The 21,130-nt window shown below is 26.9% G+C and overlaps 1 protein-coding gene across 1 annotated transcript; it reads left to right on the forward strand.

Annotated features, from left to right (window-relative positions):
- Window positions 1–38: 38 nt before the first annotated feature.
- On the forward strand, window positions 39–16,814 carry LOC122510688 (calsyntenin-1). The gene is made up of 4 exons (XM_043625510.1): window positions 39–335; window positions 4,677–4,956; window positions 9,288–10,099; window positions 13,500–16,814. The coding sequence occupies exons 1-4, from the start codon at window positions 233–235 to the stop codon at window positions 15,149–15,151; spliced, it is 2,847 nt and encodes a 948-aa protein (XP_043481445.1). The 5' UTR covers window positions 39–232; the 3' UTR covers window positions 15,152–16,814.
- Window positions 16,815–21,130: the final 4,316 nt, after the last annotated feature.

Below are 21,130 nucleotides of genomic sequence, written 5' to 3' on the forward strand. Positions count from 1 at the left end.
TGCGAAATCGATATTCTACTCAAATATTGACTCGAAGTGTTTCTATGTATTGTGGTGTAGGTGTTCGTTCCGCGTGCGTGTGACAGTACTACGGTGTCGCAAACGAAAACGTCTGCGATGCAGTGGTGAATAAAATAATTTCACTCTTTTTTAACAAGTTGTCAGAGGGAAAAATCATCAACAAAAGGAAATAAAGTGTTAAGCGACGGGACGCTTGTCCATTAAAAACAAAATGTCGTGGCTAACGGGAACAGTGATTTTGTTGTGTCTGACTTTTGGCCTCTCACACGCGATTCTCGAAGAACCTACACCGACCACCATCAAGGATCATGGAGGTGACTTCATTTATTTTCTTGTCCTCATTTTACCTGCGTTTATAAACTTGGTTTCAAAGCTTTTTTTTCACCCCTCAAAAATATTGAAGAATTCCAAGACTTTGGAATTTTTATCAAAATACCTATCTTGTATTTTTTTTGTCAGAAGAATTTAGAAAATATTTCCCTTTTGAACATAGAGATGAAAATATTTTCCATTGTGTTAGTAATTGAATCATCTAACAAGTCCATAAGCACCTGCAGTGCTTGAACAATTATGGCGATTTTTCCACACTACAAGTGATGGAAATTAATTTCTTATTGAGAAAAAGGTTACTTTTTTTTAGATTGTAAACTTTGAGAGAATCTTTGAACCTTTTTTTCTTGAGATATTTCTTACTATGAGACGAATATATACATCGTAATACATGAAAGGGAAATAGAATATATTGATTTTGGAACAGCGTAATATTTTGAATCATTTTCAAATACATAATTAATACAAAATTTCTTTTTTTCTAGTCTACTATTTTCGATATTTTATTTTAAAAAATATTTTTGATTTATATATAAAATGATATAAAAGTTCATAAACGATTCTTTTTTTTAAATAAATAAATATTTACTAAAACTAAATTTATGAGTATAATACTAATAAAAATAATAATTTATAATTGTTCACACTTTGTAGTTGTAGAAGAAACTAGAAGTGATTTTATTTAATATATACAAAAGTGAAAGGGTAAACATGCACTGCTTTAGAATTCTAGATGAAAAAATTATATCGTTGAGCTATGATTAAAATACATTATCCCGGCTAAGGACATTAAAAAAATGCATTGCTTTGGATTATTAAAAAAAATATATGTCCCGTGATCAACGAGAAAAAGAGATAATTCCTTTCTTGACATTTGATAATGAAATTGTTTTAATCAATCCAATTAATCTCTCTGATATAGATATATATATATCATCACACTTTAATGATTTTTTTACTTTCTTTATTTTTATAATTTCTTTTCATATTTCTATTTTCTTTCCATATATATTTTATTATTTACTCTCTCAAGTATTGATTTTCATTGTTTACTTGTCAAACGTAAAATATTTTTTTGAACAAAAATGCAATTGATATAGAGCTCTTTTATTTCAAATCTGTCTTTTAAAGCACTTTTTTTAGATAAACCTCTCCAATGGAATTTAAATCAATACCTTTCAATATTTTGTTCATAATCAAACAATAGTAACAATGAAGTTTGTCAATTTTGTTGAATTTATTATTAAATATGACAAAACAAATTTTAGTTTTCATTTTTTTTGAGTGATTAATTGTATAAGCAATTAATTAATAATGAGCAGCGAAATTTATTTCGAATTAAAAGTAATAAATGAGTATAATAATAATCATAATAATGATATTTGCTTTGTAAGCTCGTTTATACTAAATTAATGTTAATTTTAATAATAACCACATTAATAATAATAATATAGAAATATTATTTTTTTATTTATTAAATCAAAATTTATTTAACCGTAATTTTTTATTTCGGATTTATTTATTTATTTCGAATGTTTAAATTCGCGGAAATTAAAAAAAAATTGTTATGAATAATGTGTGGCGTAATAAATGATAAATAATTGAATAATAATTCACATTGTCGTAGAGTATTTACGTAATGAAATAAATGTATTTATAAATTGTCATTACATTGTACAAAAGTGCTTCATTACTTCCGTCCAGTGCTTAATGAATAATTAAAAGTAACTGGAGAATTTCGAAGCCTAGTGAATACTTTGATGAGTTATTTCTTGAAGGGTTCTGGGTATAGTAGAAGCAGCTTAATCAAACTTTAGTAACCAAAATGAAATTCAAGTAAATGTAAATTAAACTTTTAGTGTTATTAAAAAACTTGTTTTTCTAAAATAACATTTAAACGCAAAAAGAAAAGTTTGATAAATATTTTTGGAAAAGTCAGGGAATTTTGATCGAAATCCTGGAAAATTGTTGTTTTTTAAAATTAAAATTCAATTATTTTCAAAAATTTTAATAAAATTCTTGACAAAATTTTAATTATTTCCAAAAACTTTCCTCAATTCAATGATTTTTAATATAAAAATTCTTAAAAGAATTCAATTAGTTAAAAAAAATTCTTAATAAAATTCGACGCAAACATTTAATTATTTCCATAAATAATAAAAATTTCACAGGAATTCAATTATTTACAAACTATTTTCATATATTATTCAATTATTTTCATAAATAATGACATTTTTTTACAGAGATTCAATTTTTTTCATAAATAATAAAACTAAATGCTGAATTTCAATTATTTTTAATACAATTTTAATGGAATTCCTCGAAGAAAGTTATTATTCTTAAAAATTTTATTAAAATTTATCAAAGAAATTCAATTATTTTAAAAACCTTTGCTGCAATTTATTAATTAGAATTTAAATATTATTTTCAATAGAATTTTTAATTAAATTTCTTTAAAGAATAAAATTATTTTCAAAAATTTTAATGAAATTCTTATTCGATTTTTTTCAAAATAATTTTAATAAAATTCTTCGCAGAAATCCAATTATCTTTAAAAATTTACAAAAATTCTCTTGAAAATTTCAATTATCTTTATAAATAATAAATTTTTTCTCCGAAATTCAATTATTTTCAAAACTTTTAATAAAATTCTTGGCAGAATTTCAATTATTTTTAATGCAATTTTCATCAAATTTCTCGAAAAATGCAATAATTCTTAAAAATTTTATTAAGATTTGTCAAGAGAATTCAATTATTTAAAAATTTGTTAATAAAATTTTTTACGAAAATTCGAATTTAAAAAATATTCAATTGTTTAATCAAATATTTATTTTTATAGTTAAATAATTGAATTCTTGTAGAATTTTTTATGTAAATATTGATTTAAAAATGAATTTCAAATTAAAATCTTTGAAAATTTGAACTTTTCATACTTTTAATTAAGAATTCTATAGAATTAATTTTTCTCAATAAGTTTAATGGAATTTTTTTTTATTATTTCAAGTTTTTAATTTCCAATATATTTATAATTGCAGAATATGTCAGAATAATCAAAATTTCGTAAAATTAAATTGTAAACAAAAGAATTTGAAAATTCACAAAGAACTTTTTAAAAAATTATTTTAAAAAAATTGACTTAAAGAAGAATTTTAGTTGAAATTTCTAGAAATAAATAAATAATAAATAAATATTTTTATAGTTGAATAAACAAAAATTAAAAATTAATAACAATAAAAAATAAACGTTTTTTGCAGATAAGTAAATAGATTTTTAATTCAAAAATTAGAGCAACTGGAAAATTTTCAAAAAAAAAGTTTATAAAAATTCATGTAATTTTCTGTCAAGAAATTTAATTATTAAATTTTCCTTTACAAACTGTTTATTGAAGCTCTTATGTCTCTAATTACATCATAGCCAAGTTTCAACAAGTTAAAATTATTTACAGGTGAAATGTAGTTAACTTTGCGTTAATAAAGGAAAATTAATTGAGAAATGGAATAATTTAGGAAAAATAGAATCTCGTTAATTATTCTTTTTTTTTCTCTCTCAAAAACCGAGAACAATAAATTTTTCTTTTAATTTGACATGGAAAATACCTTATCCACTTTCTCACTCTCTCCTCATAACTCATAAACTGCTGTCTGCAATATATATTTAGGGCAAGTAATTTACTATACAAAGTGATTATTCGCAATTTGCTTTCAGAAAATTTAACAGATTTACAAGATGTAGTGCAATGGATTTTTTTTTCTAATTATTGGAACAATCAGTTTATAAAATAATTATTTCATCTAGAAGTTAATTTATAAACAAGGTTAATTATTTTTTTATTGATGTTTTTATTTATGGAGGAGTCAAGACAAAACTTGTGTCTTTAATGTCGTAGATTTTGTATGAAAAAAATAAATTTTTGTTTTAGTGAAAGGGGGAAGAATTTAATTTTCTATAATTTGAATAATTAATTGTAAAATTGTAATTTTTATTCAATTACCTAGATAATTATTTTTATTTTTATTTATTTTTTTATTCGATTAATTATTTTTATTCATTTTTTATTCGATTAATTATTTTTATTTTTATTAATTTGTTTATTCAATTAATTACTTTATTTAATAAAATTCTTTGCCTAAATTGAATTTATCTTTCTCGTGTAAAATACGAAAAGACAATTTCGCTTTCGTTCACTTGGATGTTCAAAACGATTTGAAAAACAAAATATTTTTTTTTGATCTTCAATTCTGAATTTAATTATAATTTAAAAAAGATATTCAATTGATTGCAATTATTTCTATATAATATTAATGTACTTTTTCTCTTTTGTTTAGTGCCCCGGTTAGATTTAGAGAGTCTTGAAAGCGGATATCATGGATTGGTGAAAGAAAATGAATCTCTGGTCGAGGTGACACCGCAGATTCGCGCTTTGGGAGCCAAGATTTGCTCTTTTCATATCGCCAACAAACACCATGGCGAAGCGCCTTTTGAAATTTTACTGAAAGAAAATGGTGTGGCAAAGCTTAAGGCTCTACGAGTTTTGAACTGCGAGAAAAGACGTAACTACAAATTCGATATTGCCGCTGTCGCTTGTAATGGAGCCCTATCAGAAAGGTACGAGATTATTTTCAATCAAATTGAAAAAATTAACAAAATTTTCTATTTACTCAAAAAAAAATTCAAGTTTCTAATTTTAACAAAAAGAAAATTTGTTTTTCAATATTCAAAGCGTAGAATATTTCAGAAATATCCATTAAATATACGTTCAGTTAAATTTGTTTTTAATTTAAATACAATAATTCAAAATAAATAAATATTAATTGCAAACAAAATATTATAACAGAACAAACAGCAATTTAAAAAGGATCATCGATCCAGTGCAAAACAATTAATTTTCAATTAAAAAGGAGAGCTTTGGATGATGATGGTTTTTCGAGAAAAGTGTATTTTGAAAAATGTATGAAACATTTTTTATTTTTTATAATTAAACCAGTAAATCCAGGTTAAAACTTGAAATAACGTGGGATAATGAAAATATCGATTTCTTTAAGCTTTGAACGAATGGAACACACGGTAAAATACTGATGAATGTCCCTCATTTTTAACAAAAGACGCGTATAGTGAATTCAATAGTACATTCAGTTAAAGCTTCATAAATAGAACTCAGAAAACTTGTACAAGACAAACAATTGTTAGGAGCCTATATTGAAACCTATATAATCCATAGATATATATTGTAATTTACTTTAATAATACACTCAAATCTATATCAAAATTATCTCCCTCTCCCTCTCCCTCTCTCTCTGTGAAATAATATCCTATTTTCTTCAATATTCCTTTAGAATTCGAGAAATTAAAAAAAAACAATTGTATTTGTAATACGATTTTATTTTAACCCACAAAATCTTTCTCTCATATAATCTAGATTGACACCATATTTCATAAAAAATTGAAATACTAACGAATTTATGTTTTTTTTTTCTGGAAAATTTGACCTGATTTTTATTTTAACTGGAAATTTTAATTATTCGAATTTTTATTTAAATGAGTTTTAACTGAACGTTTAATTTAATGGAATTTTTAATTTTTCAATTTTAAGTGGGGGGATTTTTTTTATTTAACTCAGTTTTTATTTAATAAAGTCAAAGTGTTTATTTAAGTGATTTTTTACGTTCGGATTTTTGTTGTACAGAATTTTTATTTCGAATTTTTATTTACAATTTTTATTTTAAGTTCTTATTTACTTCGAAACTTAACGAAAATTAAAATTAAAAATTCTGTTTAGCGAATTACTAAAATAAGTAAATATTCTGTTTTAAAAATGTTTCTACTTTTTTCTCTTCTTTAAATTAGACTCAATTTTAATTTTAACTCGAATTTTTATTTGAGTTTTAACAGAAAAACGAATTTTTTATTTCACAGGGTTTTTAAATTACTTTTTATTTCGATTTAATAGAATTTTAATGTAGTTAAATTTAACTTTTATTTTCTATTTATATGAGTTTTAACTAAACGGAGTTTAATTTAACAGAATTTTTAATTTTTCAATTGTATTTAAGAGAATCTTAATTTAACTGAGCTTTTATTTAATAGGATTTTAATTTAACTGAATTTTCATTCTTTGCTGATTTTCATTTTACATAATTTGTATCTCTGTATTTATTAATATTACTTATTATTTTTTAATTATTATTCTTATTAATTATTTAAAAGGAGATATTGATTAATTTTCATTAATTATTTATTTGTTTTATTTATTTTTATTCAGACAAAAAAGTCGTTTCAGTGAATAATTACTAGAATCAATAGAAATTAATTTTTAGTTATAATACAATTTTTATTTAAAAGACGAATTTTTTTATTTTGATTTTGATTCTACAGAATTTTTATTTCTGTATTTATTTATTTAATTTTATTTAGATGAGAATGTCTGTTTAATGAATAATTACTGAAATAAGTAAAAATTCATTTTAAAAAAATTACGTTCAAATACATTTTTTTCGGAAATTTTGACACAATTTGTTTGGATTTTCATTCTACAGAATTTTTATTTCTGTATTTATTTATTATTATTTGTTTACTTAATGTTATTTATTTATTTTATTTATTTATTTATTGTTATTTAGATAAAAAAAAGTCGGTTCAATGAATAATTACTAAAATAAGTAGAAATTCATTTTAAAAAAATCTCGTTCACTAAAATTTTTTCCGAAATTTTGATCCAATTTTAATTTCATCTCGAATTTTTATTTAACTATGTTTAACTTAATCAATTTTTTTTAGTTCTCGAAATTTTAATTTATTCGATTTTTTATTTAAAATAATTTTAATTTAATCGATTTCAACTTGAATTGGTAATTTATTCGAATTTTAATTAAACTGACATGAGTTTATTTTAACTGAATTCGAATTTCATCAAATTTTAATTTAATAAATTTTTTATTATCGAAATTTTTGTTGAACAGAATTTCTGCTTCGGTACATAGAAATTCGAAAGAAAATTTCTGATATTAAAAATTATTTTTAGCGAACATTAAACAATAAGTAGAAATTTGTTTTAAAGAAAATAGGTTAACTTTTGTTACTTTACAGAAATTTTGACAAAAATGAATAAATAAATTAATTCTGTCGAGTGGAAATTATGCTAAATGAGAGAGAATTCGAGAAAGTAGAATTAGATAGACAAAATTTCGATTCAATAAAAAATTTTTAATAGAAAATTTCATAGAAATGAAAGATAATTTCATGGGAAATTGTTAAAAAAAAAAACAAGGATTAAAATTAATTGTATTAAAGTTGAATTAATTTAATTAATAAAAAGAAGGGATTGAATATTCCATTCTGCGATTTTGTTTATTGAAAAATCTATCAAAAGTAATGAAATTGAAAACCGAAACGTTACTTAAAATAAAATCGAAAAAATATTGAAAATGTTTCACATATTTTTTTCATCAATAATTTAAGACCGTAAAGTTTTTTAACAAAAGAATGTTGCTTTTAGCCTGAAAAAATATTTTTTCTATTAAATTGTTAACGACAAGATCTGATTAAAAGTATTTTCTAAATTTATTGACTTTTATGAAAATCAAAAACGAAATATAAATTTCCTCGTAAACTATAAAATTACCACGAATTTTAATACAAAACCTTCAATTTTTTCTATAACTTATATTTTTCTCATGTGAAATTGCAAAAATTGCGTGACAAGAGGGGAGGGGGGGGGGGGGTCGAAAATCTCCAAAAATTGCGTGACATAATTTGTGAACGCTCCCTTATTTAAAAAGATTTTTATAAAATTCATCGCATCAATTCAATTATTTAAAAAAAATTTAACAAAGTTCTTTTTAAGAATTCAATTATTTATATAAATAATAAAATTCTTCACTGAAATTCAGTTATTTTTATGAACTTGAATAAAATTCGTTGGAAGCATTAAATTATTTTCAAAAGTAATAAAATTCTTCACAGAATTTTAATTGTGTTCAAAAATTTTTTAAAAATTCTCGTCAATATTTCAATTATCTTTATAAATAATAAAATTCTTCTCCGAAATTCAATTATTTCAAAAAATTCTTGGGAAAATTTTAATTATTTTCATAAATAATAAAACTCATCGCAGAATTTCAATTATTTTTGATACAATTTCAATCAAATTCCTCGAAAAATGTAGGTAATTATTCTTAAAAATTTTATTAAAATTTGTCAAAAGAATTCAATTATTTAAAAATTTGTTGCTAAAATACTCCATGAGAATTCAATTTTAACAAACATTCAATTATTCAATAAATTATTTATTTTTTAATTTAAATAATTGAATTCTTCTAGAATTTTCTAATAAAAATTGATTTAAAAATTAATTACCGAATAATCGATTTATTATAATTATGAAAATAATTGAATTTTTTATGAGAAATTTTACTGCTTGTAAAAATAATTGAATTCTTGTGAAGGATTTTTGTAAATAATTAACTTTTTTTGAAAAATCTTATGGTAATTTAAATTATTACAAAACATGAAACTCCGAGTCTTTGACTCGGAGTGATCTATTTCTTTATGTTTTGTAATAAATAATAATATTTTTGTAAGTTGTTGAATTTCAAAAAGGTTTGAATTTAAATGTATTGAAGAATTTTAATTTCTGTGGAAAAATAATGATTAAATATTTATTTAAAAAAGTATTTATTGATGTTTTTGAATAATTTTACAATTAAATGAAATAAATGTATCATCACGGAGATTTATTTTTTTGAGTATCTAATAATTTTTAGAGTGAATCAGAATATTCTTTGAGTCAGGGAAAAAGTTAAAATTTTGTCTGGAAATCAGGGAAAAGTGAGGGAAAAATTAAAATTAATTATTTGTGGCAACCATGTTTAGTGACATAATTTTTCGTTCCTTGATGAGAAAAATAATAATGAATAATTTTTCTGTTGGTAAATTTTCAGCGCTGCAGTGCATATAACAGTTGTCGACGTGAACGAGTATGCACCGCAATTTTTACAACCTGCATACGTGAATACAGTGGATGAGGGACGTCTTTATGAGGAAGTTGTTCGCGTCGAGGCGACCGATCGTGATTGCACGCCAAAATACGGCGATGTATGCAAATACGAAATTCTCACTGACGATCAGCCGTTTACAATTGATAATGAGGGAGCAATCAGGAATACCGAGCCTTTGGATTACGAGCGCTCGCATAATTACATATTGAGTGTGGTCGCTTATGATTGTGGAATGAAACAATCGGCACCGGCAATGGTTACAGTCAAAGTTAATCGTGTTTGCTCGCCCGGCTGGCGAGGAGTTCCTGAAAGAGTTGATTATGCTGCCGGAGTTGGTTCACAGCCATTGCTTCCATCGGCGAGATTGGAACTTTGCGATGCACCCTGCACGCTGAGGAGTCTTCGAACAACATTGAGTCTGGCGACGGATCATATTGGAAAGGGTTGCGATCGTGACACTTACAGTGTTCAGAGTCAACGGAAATTGTGTGGAGCCTCGCGAGATAGTGTCGATCTTTTACCAACACCGGGACCGTCAACATCCTGGACGTCGCTATTGTCAAGGGACGAGGGACGTGAGGCTGATGAGATTTTCGAATTTGACGGTGCCAATTCCGCAGCTATTGTGCCGAATGATGTTTTGGAGCATGCACTTGCGCAGAAATTCACGATTGGTGTTTGGATGAAGCATCGACCTAGGCCCAGACAAGATCCGCATGTTAAGGAACATATTCTGTGTGCTGCTGACGATCACAGTGAGTATTGCAGGGATAAAAGAAATTTTTTATATAATTATATTATATTACAGGCTTCGCACTCGTCTACTAAAACCTACTATTTACTACTTTTTCTACGTTCAATTATTATTTGGGTTCATTTTTAAGAATTCAGCCACTAAAAGCTACTATTTCTGTTTTTTTGGACAATTTCCACTACTTTAAATTCGCTAATAGTAGAAATCAAAAACTTTTCAAAAATTATAATCAAATTCTTTAAAACGATTCAATTATTTTCAAAAAATACTCGAAATACAGTTATTTTCAATATCTATAGTATTTTCATATAATTTCGCAAAATAATTCAATTATTTGAAAAAAAAAATTAATAAAATTCATCCAAAATTCAATTATTTTCATAATTACAGTAAAATTCTTCTCAGGAATTGAATTATTTTTGAAAATTTTTTATAAAGTTCTTAGCAACTATTCAATTATTTTCATAAATTATATTATTTTTAATACAATTTTACAGGAATTGCTTAAAAAATGTAATTATTCTTAAAAATTTAATTTCAATTCCTCAAAAAATTAAATTATTTAAAAAAATGTTTCTTTCAAATTCTTTGGAAGAAAAAAAAAATTGTTCGAAACAAATCAATTATTTTAAATATAATTTTAATTAAATTTTTTTGAAATAATTCAATTATTTTGAGGCATTTTAATAAAATTCTTTGCAAAATTCAATTATTTCCATAAATAACTATTTATCGCAAGAATTCAATTATTTATAAAAGTAATAAATTTCATCTTGGGAATTCAATTATTTTAAAAAAATCTAATAAAATCGTTCGCAAGAATTCAATTTTTGTCAAAAAAATTTAATAAAATACAACACAGAGACATTCATTATTCAATTATTGTCAAAAATTTCAATAGAATTCTTTGCAAAAATCTTCGTAAGAATTCAATTCTTTTTAGGAATAATAAAAATTTCTTAGGAATTTAATTATTTAATTTAAATTATAATTTGCATAAAATTAGTAGAAAGAAATCAATTATTTAAAAAATTTTATAAAATTCTTTGCAAGAATTAAATTATTTTTATAAATATTTAAATTCTTTCATAAATAATATGAAATTCGTTGCAGGAATTTAATTCATTAGCAGGATAAGAAAGATGAAAATATTTTTGATGAAAATTAGGGAAAAGTCAGGAAAATAAAATATGGAATGGAATTTTTGTCAGTTTAATTTTTCGATAGCTACTTTTTTACTACATACATTTTTTACTTTGAAAATACGACTTTTTGAATTTTTTAAAATTATTATTTTTAATAATAATAATTTAAATAATAGTTTACATTTAATAATAATAATTAATTTAATAATAAAAAAAGCGACTTTCTTCAATTTATTTTCCAAAAATTGCTACTTTTTCGACTTTTCTTCCAAATATTGCAACAAAATTACACTTTCTTGGTATAAAATGCAATTTTATTTCTATTTTTATAGTACGAAAAGTAGCTATAGTCATTCTCAAAAAGTTCTGAATTTTGAAAGGACTGAAATATTTTTTCTCTATAAATATTTCAAAAATTACGGATTAAAATAAATATTAAAAATTTTTAATTGAACACTTTGAAAATCGAAACATAAATGATTATTGTGAAATGTGAAGTTCCTGAAGTTATAAAGTTGCTAATTCAATTTTTTTTATGTTTATTGTAGTTAGAAATTTATGAAAATATTCACAACAGCAAAAATTTTCGTTCAATCGAAAGTTGGAAATTTATGGATCATAAAACGTGACGTCCGCAACGTTTTTAAAAATTAAAAAAGAATTTTTTTTTTATTTTTTATATCTAATTTTCATGTGCGTAAATTTTTTAATACAATAGTTGTTCGTTGCTCAAAACTAAAATAATATATAAATAAAAATAACAAAAATTTGAAGCCAAAATAAGGCAAAATCGTCACATTATTTTTTTCTTTTTTAAAAACGTTGCCAACTTTAGACTCAAATCCCAGAAAAATGAATTTTTATATTTTGATAATTTAATTCTCGAGGAAAATATTGGAAAACTATTAAAAATAATTGATAATTGATTTAGAAAAAAAATTTTTGTTATAAATTTTGGAAAATAAGTGAATTTTGAAAGAAATTGTAGTTGTAATTTTTAGAAATAATTTAATTTTGAAAGAATTACATTTAATTAACATTTAAAAAATTTTTATTTCTGTGAAAAAATCAATAACATATATTTAAATATTCACATGTATAAGAAAATTATTGAATTAAGAAATCAGTGTAAAATCAGGAAAATACAAAATGAAATATTTTTGACAAAACTGATTCGAATAAGCGACTTTTTCGACTTTTTTAAAAATATTTTTAATCTACTAAAGCGATCTTTTTGTTTTTTAAAGTCGATCCGAGGCCTGAATTTAAAAACGGTGAATTTTCAAATTAAGTTCAAAATTATTGTATTATTCGATAAGATTTTATATAAGATTTTTTTTTTACTTTTTCTATTAATTACGCAGTAAAAAACTTCGGTCTTGATAAAATTATTACTAAAAAAAATAGTAAACTTTACTATTAAAAATTGTTATTGCCAGAATAGCTTTAATTATTTTCAAAGGCCATTTTTTTTTGAAAAATTTGAAAAATTTACTTTAGAAAATTTATTCTGGAAATTGAATTTGACATAAATCCCAAATAGTTTAGGTGTTGGTTCATTAATAGTAAAAGTTAGTATTTATTTGTTACCTTCTATATGAAAAAAATTCTAAGTTTAAAAATCTCTGAAAAATAATATAAAAAGATATTTAATCTCAAAATTTTTAAACCCTTTCTCTTTTTTTAATTCTCAAATCTCAACATAAAGTTTTCCTAAAGTTTTTAACGTTCAAATGAACGAAATTTTTTTCTACTTTTCAAAGTATTTTTTAAAATTTCTATACAAACAAGAAAAATAATTAAAATTAAATATTTACTTAAATAAGTATCAACTTTTTCTAATATACAAAATATTTTTCTTTATAACAAGAAAATACGTAAATTAAATGAAGTACAAAAATATCGTCGTTAATTTGAACGTTCGAAACTTTAGAAACATAAAAAAATACAAAAAATTAAAATTTTTCCTTAGCTTGTAAAAAGTAAAATTTTTTTCTTCAAGAAAACTAGAAATTTTTTGTTAACTTACACTTACAATTTTTGAAAGTCATTGACAAATAAGAGGAAAAGGGGAGAAAATGTATTATTTTAGGTGTATTTAGGGAATTTTATTATCAAAAGGGGATCGAAAAGTGAACAAGGGAATAAAAAAAGGGGAAAAGAGGAAAAAAACGCTGACTAACTGTAGTCTCTGTTATCGTACTTTCTTTTCTGCTTTGAATTGTCTACTACAACATTTTTTTCCCTTTGATTTAGAAATGAATCGACATCACTATGCGCTATTCATTCGCAATTGCCGATTGATTCTTCTGCTCCGTCGGGACTTCTCTGAAGGCGATCCAAATATATTCCGTCCTGCTGAATGGCGCTGGAAATTGGCTCAGGTATGTGACGATAAGTGGCATCATTTAGCGATTCAGGTTGATTTTCCGAAAGTCACACTCTTCGTGGACGGTGAAGAGTGGCACACGGACGAGAAGAATCCGGAAATTATTGACGATTGGCCATTGCATCCGGCCAAGGGGATTAATACAACGTTGGTGGTTGGCGCTTGCTGGCAGGGCTCTGACAATAAAACGAAACATCATTTCCGTGGTTATTTGGCTGGTCTCTCGGTATTGGTGGGCAGAAATGAAAAATCCGAGGTTCTCTCTTGTCTGCGACATTGTCAGGAGGGCATTCACGTGCCACCGGTCGATCTCCTGCAACCCGGTATCGAACTCTTGACGAATTCCGACATGACCGAGGTTCGTATCAATGGGGATAATCGCACTAATGTCGAGACGCTGCTCCGTCGCATTGGCTACTCGAATACGAGAAGATTCCCAACGCCAGGTCGTCGTAATTTCCGCCTTGACACGATAATCAAGTGCGAGGGCAGTCAGTCGAGACCGCTGGTGATTCCGTCGATCCAGTCGTACGTGACGGTCCTTCCGCCGCCACGTCCTGGCATCACTGTCAATGGCACGGGCTACGTTGCTCGGGAGTACACTGACTTCCGCCAGGGAGTTCGCGTCTTTCCCGACGCGAAAGTAACGGCCGGCTCGGCGGCGAGATTGGACGCCTGTGCCGTCAGTGTGTACCCGAGTCTGAATCCGGATCACGAGACTCTCGACTTGCCCGGCGACGCCTTGAGGAGATTCCACAACATCGCGGCTCGCATCGATCGCGATGGTGTCGTACTCTCCGGCGCTGACTCGCCGAGAAACTATCAGCAGCTGATTCGCTTGATTGTCTACACGAATCGTAAGCCCGCTTACTATTTGGACAGAGTTTTCAAACTCACCTGCTCCGAATTGAGCGACAGATTCGCCAGCAATGAGTACATCCAGACATTGGCGGTGATTCATCCGAAGGAGAAGACAACTCTGGTGCCACACTCGACTTCGGGCGAGCCGCCAATGGCGAAAATTGTCGAACCCGCTCCGGGACATGCGCAACTCTCGCGGCATCACGCCGACATTTCGGACGAGTACTCAACGTCAACGTTGCACGAGGGCCGGGCAATTGTCGGATCCAGTGGAAGTCATGCGGTGACAATTGTCGCCGCCGCTTGCATTGGATTTTTATTGCTGATGGGCGTCGTGGGTGCGGCGAGAGTGAGAGGCGCGTCCAAGCGACGACGCACCGCGGGCGATGAACTCACTGCTGAGACGGAAATGGCCTGGGACGATTCGGGTCTCGCCATCACTGTCAATCCAATGGATCGATTGAACGAGGGCAGCAGTCAGCAGGATCATCGTGAGGAGGACATGGATGATTCGGGTAGCTCCGACTCCGAGGAGGGCTCATTCCGGGATGACGATCTTGACACATCGGACTGTGAGAATGATTGTGAATTGAATGCGGGCAGACATCGGGTTCATAATGCGCCCCACGACCTCGAGTGGGATCATCGTGTCGTCTAATGACGCGCGACCCAACAATCATTTATCAGTACGGTTTTAAGCAGAGTACTGACACTGTTGCTGCGCGATTTTTAGTTTCATGATCTCATCCCGTGACACTCTCGATTCTCCTCCCCCACCCGCCACCCCCTTGGTACGAGAACTTTCATTCATTTTTTTCACAATTTTGTGTTCAAAAATTTCAATCCTGAAAAAGAGAAGAGGAGAAATCTACACTAAATTCAGAAGATGTTCTTTTTTTCCTTACCTTCGAGAAAATAGTTGAGTGCCTCTGATACCAATTCTAAAAAATTCTGTAGTCCTCATTACTTGATTTTCAGAATTTATTGTGGATATTTCAAGAAAGAAATGAGTTATTTTTAATTAAACATTCAATTTTCAAGAAGAATTTTTGCATTTAAAATATCTAAATGACAAAGGGAACGGAAAAAAGCGCAAACTTGACTAAACAAACAAAACTGAGATTCGTAGGAAAAGTTAAAAACTTATTGAAGAGAGTCGACTGAATTACATTTATATAATGGATATGCATTTATTCAGGACTTTTAAAAAGCTTCTTCTTGATCCAAGTTTTCTTAATGCATTCTTAAAGATAACTTTTCTTTTTAACTCTCGACAAGTTTTCACAAATATTTTTTAAAACCATATCGAAAGCCCGAAATAAAAAGTCCCTGGGCTTTACAAGAAAAAAAAAGCACAAACAAAAAACAGCACCTAATAAATTCGAGCACAAGTTTTTAAAAAAATAAAATATCGAGAAAAAGCGAGAGAGAATGAGAATATGAAGAGAGAGAAAGAGAGAGAGAGAGTGAGAATGAAAAAAGAGCATTTTTTCGAATTCGCCAAGGTTCGAGTCCAGAGACAATTGATCTAAAATAGAGACCTAGATAACAATTGTGTTCTTTAGCGGTAGGTGAAAGTGTCATATTGTATCCGTCCCCGTAGATTTGCATTTGTAGAAAGATAAACCGTTAGTACTCTACTTAAAGACCCGAGATGAAGAAGAATAATTTTTAAAGAGTGCAGGACGCTTTATCTAATAGTTAACTCTTTCTACCTGCAGTATCTATTGCTCCATCAGCGATAGTAAATGGAAAAAAAAGAAAAAAAAACGACTCTCGAATGTTTTACGAGTTGTCAAACCTATATGTTTACAATAATTTATATTCTTGAAATCCTATCGACTATTATAATTATTACGTTATATAATTATGATTACGATTACAGTAGCTGGGAAGGGAACTTTTTTACACTCCTAAATATTGTCGCTCCTAATAATAATAAAAAGAAAATGAAAAAAAAAAAATTATACTATTGCTACTGGAAAAAAAGCTAGTTGTAACGTCAACTGCTGTTAGAATTTACTGTTATTGTCGATAAAAATATAGAAAGTCAGCCTCGGTAGTAAATGCAAAGGCAAAAAAGCATTAAACGAGCAGCCGCACTATTTTAATTATCGAGAGACCTGTACCAATATTTGATCTCACGGATTTATCTTTTTTGCAAAGAAGATGAACTCTGTATTTGTGAACGCAAATACTTTTTTCGTATATAGGGGTGTTACGCAATTTTTAAAAAAAAGGACAAAAATTTAGTTTCTTTTCAATTTTTTGAATGCGAAAAATCGGGCAATGCGTATTATGTTCGTGACGAAGGGGTTTTTTATTCCAAAATTCTTTCGAGACTGAAAAAGAAAAGAAAAATCGGTAAAAAAAAATAATTCAAATTCTAAATAGAATAATAATTTTTGTTTCGAGTAAAAAAAATTGTCTTCCATTGCTGACATAATACGCTGTCCCCGTTTGCAAATATATTTCCTGAATGTTTCTTTATTGGAAGTGTGCAATTGTTTCGTTAATCCGAACTACTAAAGCTGCGCGCTTAAATATATATATTAAAAAAAAGAGCAGTCGCACTTTATTTGCGAAGCTGTGTTTGAAAGGTTTTAGTTTTATATAAATATTATACATATAGCTATATGTATACATACATAACTCTCGCTTTAGATGAACTCCACTGACTTTGTCGAAAGTCACTGACGTTTAATCACCAAAAAGTTGACTTTATAAAAATCTTTTTTTTTTTTTTTAGGAAAAATAATACAGCAATTTAAAAAAAAATACCTAAATCGGTATGTTTTTAAATAATTTGTAATTTTTATATAACGTGTCAGTGTGTTTTATTCAATGAAATGATTGTTACGAAACAAAAATTTCATTGAAAAATGAAAATTTAATTTAAAGGCTAAATAAAAAGAATTCTAAACAATTGAAAATAAAAGAAGAAAAAAGGAGAATAGAAGAAGAGAAATGGTGGAAAAAAAGATTTTTATAAATTCGACTTTTCTAATCAGAAGAACAAAAAAAGAATATGGATTGTACTCTAGCGATATAGGGCAATGTGCTAGGCAGTATTTGACTAATAGGCGAACAAAAAAATTCTAAATTCGTTTTTACGAAAGAATATATTTTCTTGGTTCAATTAGAGGGAAAATTCCGCTTTTTTTTTTAAATACAGTGTGGTAAATTGAAAATTCTCCGTAAATCATTTTTTTTTTTGTCGAACAGTGAACAATTTTTTATATTGGCCTGCGGAAAATAAGGCCAAACGTCTATTAAGATAGAAGATTGGTTTTCTGTGTCATTTTTTTTTCATCCAATCCAAACAGTGCCCAGTGTCCACTTGAAAATGGAGGAAAAAAATTCAAACCGGTAAAAATGTAAAATTCTTTTTAATACGCTATGTAAATTTTTATTATTTATTTAATTCTTTTTTTGAATTTAATTCTTTTTACTTTTTTTATTTTAATTATTTTTTATTTTTTATTCATTTTAATGTTTTTAACTTTTCTTCAAATTTTAATTTATTTTCAATTTTTATCCTTTTTTGAAAAATAAATTCGACTGAATTCAATTTTATTAGACATTAATTCTTTTTCGAAAAATAAATTCGACTAAATTTGATTTTATTATAAATTAATTCTTTTTCGAAAAATAAATTTGATTTTATTATATAAATGATTTTTTTTTATTCGTTTTTGGAAAACAAATTCGACTGAATTTAATTTTACTGTTAAATAAGTTTTATTAGAATTTTAAGTTTTTGGAGAAGAGAATTTTAGATGGAAATCTATTCGAAATGAGGGAAAAAGAGTTGAAGAGATTGAGAATGAGGAAAAATAATGGAGAAAACCAATTTTGTATCAACGATGGACCAATAAAAACCTCGCAGACCTCATTTTTCTCGTCAATACTGCCCAGTTTTTTTTTTTTGAAAGGTCGAATGTAATGCGTATTTAGAATCGTATCGATCAAATGTGTAGAACTAAAAATTTATGTATGAATAATCTATATTCATAAAAAGTATATGATAATTTATTTTTCCAATGTGCATATCATATCATTTTTATAAGAGGTTTGTCAGATCTGAAGGCTTTACACCAGAACTCGAAATAGCAGTTTAGCGTGGAGATTATTCGCCATATTATTAAGTATTTTTTGTTCTCTTCGTTGTATTATGCTTTTTAACTAGTTTTCCTTCTCCATTGTTCCCAATGGGGTTTTTTTATTTAAGTTTTCTCTTGTTATTCGCTTTTTTTTATGTCAGACGAAAAAAAATCGATTCAAATCTTTGATTTGAAAATTCGAAATTTTACTTTATTATATAATTTCGGTAAAAAAAAAGAAAGCTCCATAGCGTTCTGCGTCGATTAGATGTAAGGCTAAGTTTATAAATAGAAATAGTACAATCATGTGAAAAAAAACATTCAGTCCAAATACGTGTGTATATTCACGTAGCAATGCCTAAATTTTCTACTTTTTCTTAGTGGTCGCTTTATTTCTTTGTTCAATTTCTATTTACAAAAAGTGAAAAAAAATTTCTACTTGACACAGAGACAAGTAAAAGATAAAAAAAAACTATTTGTGTGAAAATTTTCAGGCATTTAGGTGTTTGCGATGGTGTCTGTAATTTTCAGATAGTTAACTAACCAGATAAAAAAGAATTAAATTTTCTTAAAAAGGATGTTCAAAGTAAAAAAAAAAATACTCGAATGACGTAATAGATAATACTACGTAAAAAAAATTCTCGACTACGTAAAAATTGTATTAAATTGTACTAGAGATAAATCTAAAGAAAGGATCTGTTAGATAAGGAATCAATCGATCGGATGAACTTTTTAAAAAAAGTGTTGCAGACTAGACTGGCTTTTAATTCATGGTTCGGATTTATGAATAATCTAACACGAGTGTACAGTCATCGATGTATGTACTTAATTAAGCTGTGCGGACAAAAACGGGAAAGAGAAAAAAAAAGTCAATACAAGAGTTTCTCGAAACAAAAAAGAAATATCTCCCGAATTAACTAGAAGTAAATTGTTTCTTTCATTAAATTGTAAATTTTTCACTTCAGTATTAATATAGAGAACAAAAAAAAGTATTATTCAATAGAATATTTTTTGAGAAATTTAGTTTCAAAATGAAATAATTTAGTAAAAGTTAATCCTAAATATGTTTTTTGAGAAGCTTTGTGTATTGACAAAAAAATTCGAATGTAAACAATTTTTACAAAATCTTTTTTTTCTTGAACGTGTAATGTGTGAAAAACAATACTCAAAAGAAATCATATCAAATTCGAATATATAAAGAGAAAAATTTAGAAATTACTGTCGTCTACCATCTCGAAGGAGAGAGATTTATTCACTGAGAAATAATTAATTGTGTGTACGTGAATCACTAAAAAAATTAAATTAGTAAATTAAGCAAAAATTCTTCAAGGACCTTTTTTGTTCTTATTTTGATCCTAACAGATTTCTCTGTTACTTTCATCATAAGGACTCAAGAGCTCGCTCAAGAGTCTATAAAAGTAATTGGGAAAAAGTTTATCAATTTTTTCGGCTGAATAACCAACAAATGTGGGAATAAAAGGGAAAAAAATGAGTTCGTCGCACGCTATAGTTTTAACAAAAAAAGGGTGTTAACTGCGTTTCATAATTAAAAAATCTAAAAAAGAAAATAAAGAAGGAAATTACACACACAAACACACACCTAACCACGCGCGTATGCAACACACCGCAAGTGACACTTAAGTATGATGATAAACGCAAGATTACTAATATTATATACAATATAAATGAAGAAAAAAAAACAAAAAATTATATATATAAATAAATATATATATACATTGAAATGTGTATATATATGTATTAATGTTACGATATAAACTAATCAATAACCTATTAACGATTATGAATTAGCTAGGCTGTACTGAAGTATTCTTATGAGCTGACTAAATTCCCTCCCATTACATACCAATGGATTGTGTGTTAACTAATAAGATTTAAATATAAATGAAAGAAAGAAAGAAAGAAAAAAAAATAAAATGTAATAAGGAATTAATTATCACAAAATGGGTAATAACGAAAATGTCCGCTTTTCGACGCAGTGTAAAACAATTTACAATAAAAAAATAAATAAATAAATAAAATATGACACCCTGAGTTATTCAGTGGCGTCGTTCGTGGCGCACAGGAATGTCAAATTACCTTTTTAATTCTCAAAAAAAAAATAAGGATGGTTCGACAACAGTGTATTAGCAATAGTACATTAACCACATTACGCGGATAACACTGCACATGCTAGAAAAAAAAATGAAGTAACTATCCGAACGACACATACATATTATAAATATTATTAAGGCGTCGTGTATTTGTTTAATAAAGGTGTACATTCGAAATTGTTGGTCTTTTCTTTCCAAAAAAAAAATAATTTTTCTTCTAGACAGTGGAAATAATTCAAATTATGATCAAAGTTCTGAACGTTGAAATGAACGAAATAAATGAAAAATTTAATTTCTACAAATTAAATTTTTCGTACAATAATAATCGTTTTTTTTCTATTTAATTCAAGAAAATTGGATTTGAACAAACAATTTCAAAATACTAAATATAAATAAATAAATAAATACTAATATTTTTTTTTT

The sequence above is a fragment of the Leptopilina heterotoma genome, unplaced genomic scaffold, assembly GCF_015476425.1.
Source record: "Leptopilina heterotoma isolate Lh14 unplaced genomic scaffold, ASM1547642v1 Lhet_73, whole genome shotgun sequence".
NCBI classification, from domain to species: Eukaryota; Metazoa; Arthropoda; class Insecta; order Hymenoptera; family Figitidae; genus Leptopilina; species Leptopilina heterotoma.

What these genes read in the sequence shown, in the direction of transcription:
- LOC122510688 (XM_043625510.1), top strand. Translation starts at nt 233, where the DNA reads ATGTCGTGGCTAACGGGAACAGTGATTTTGTTGTGTCTGACTTTTGGC. An exon ending in CACCATCAAGGATCATGGAG is followed by an intron (nt 336 to 4,676) that starts GTGACTTCATTT and finishes TCTTTTGTTTAG; the next exon opens with TGCCCCGGTTAGATTTAGAG. An exon ending in AATGGAGCCCTATCAGAAAG is followed by an intron (nt 4,957 to 9,287) that starts GTACGAGATTAT and finishes GTAAATTTTCAG; the next exon opens with CGCTGCAGTGCATATAACAG.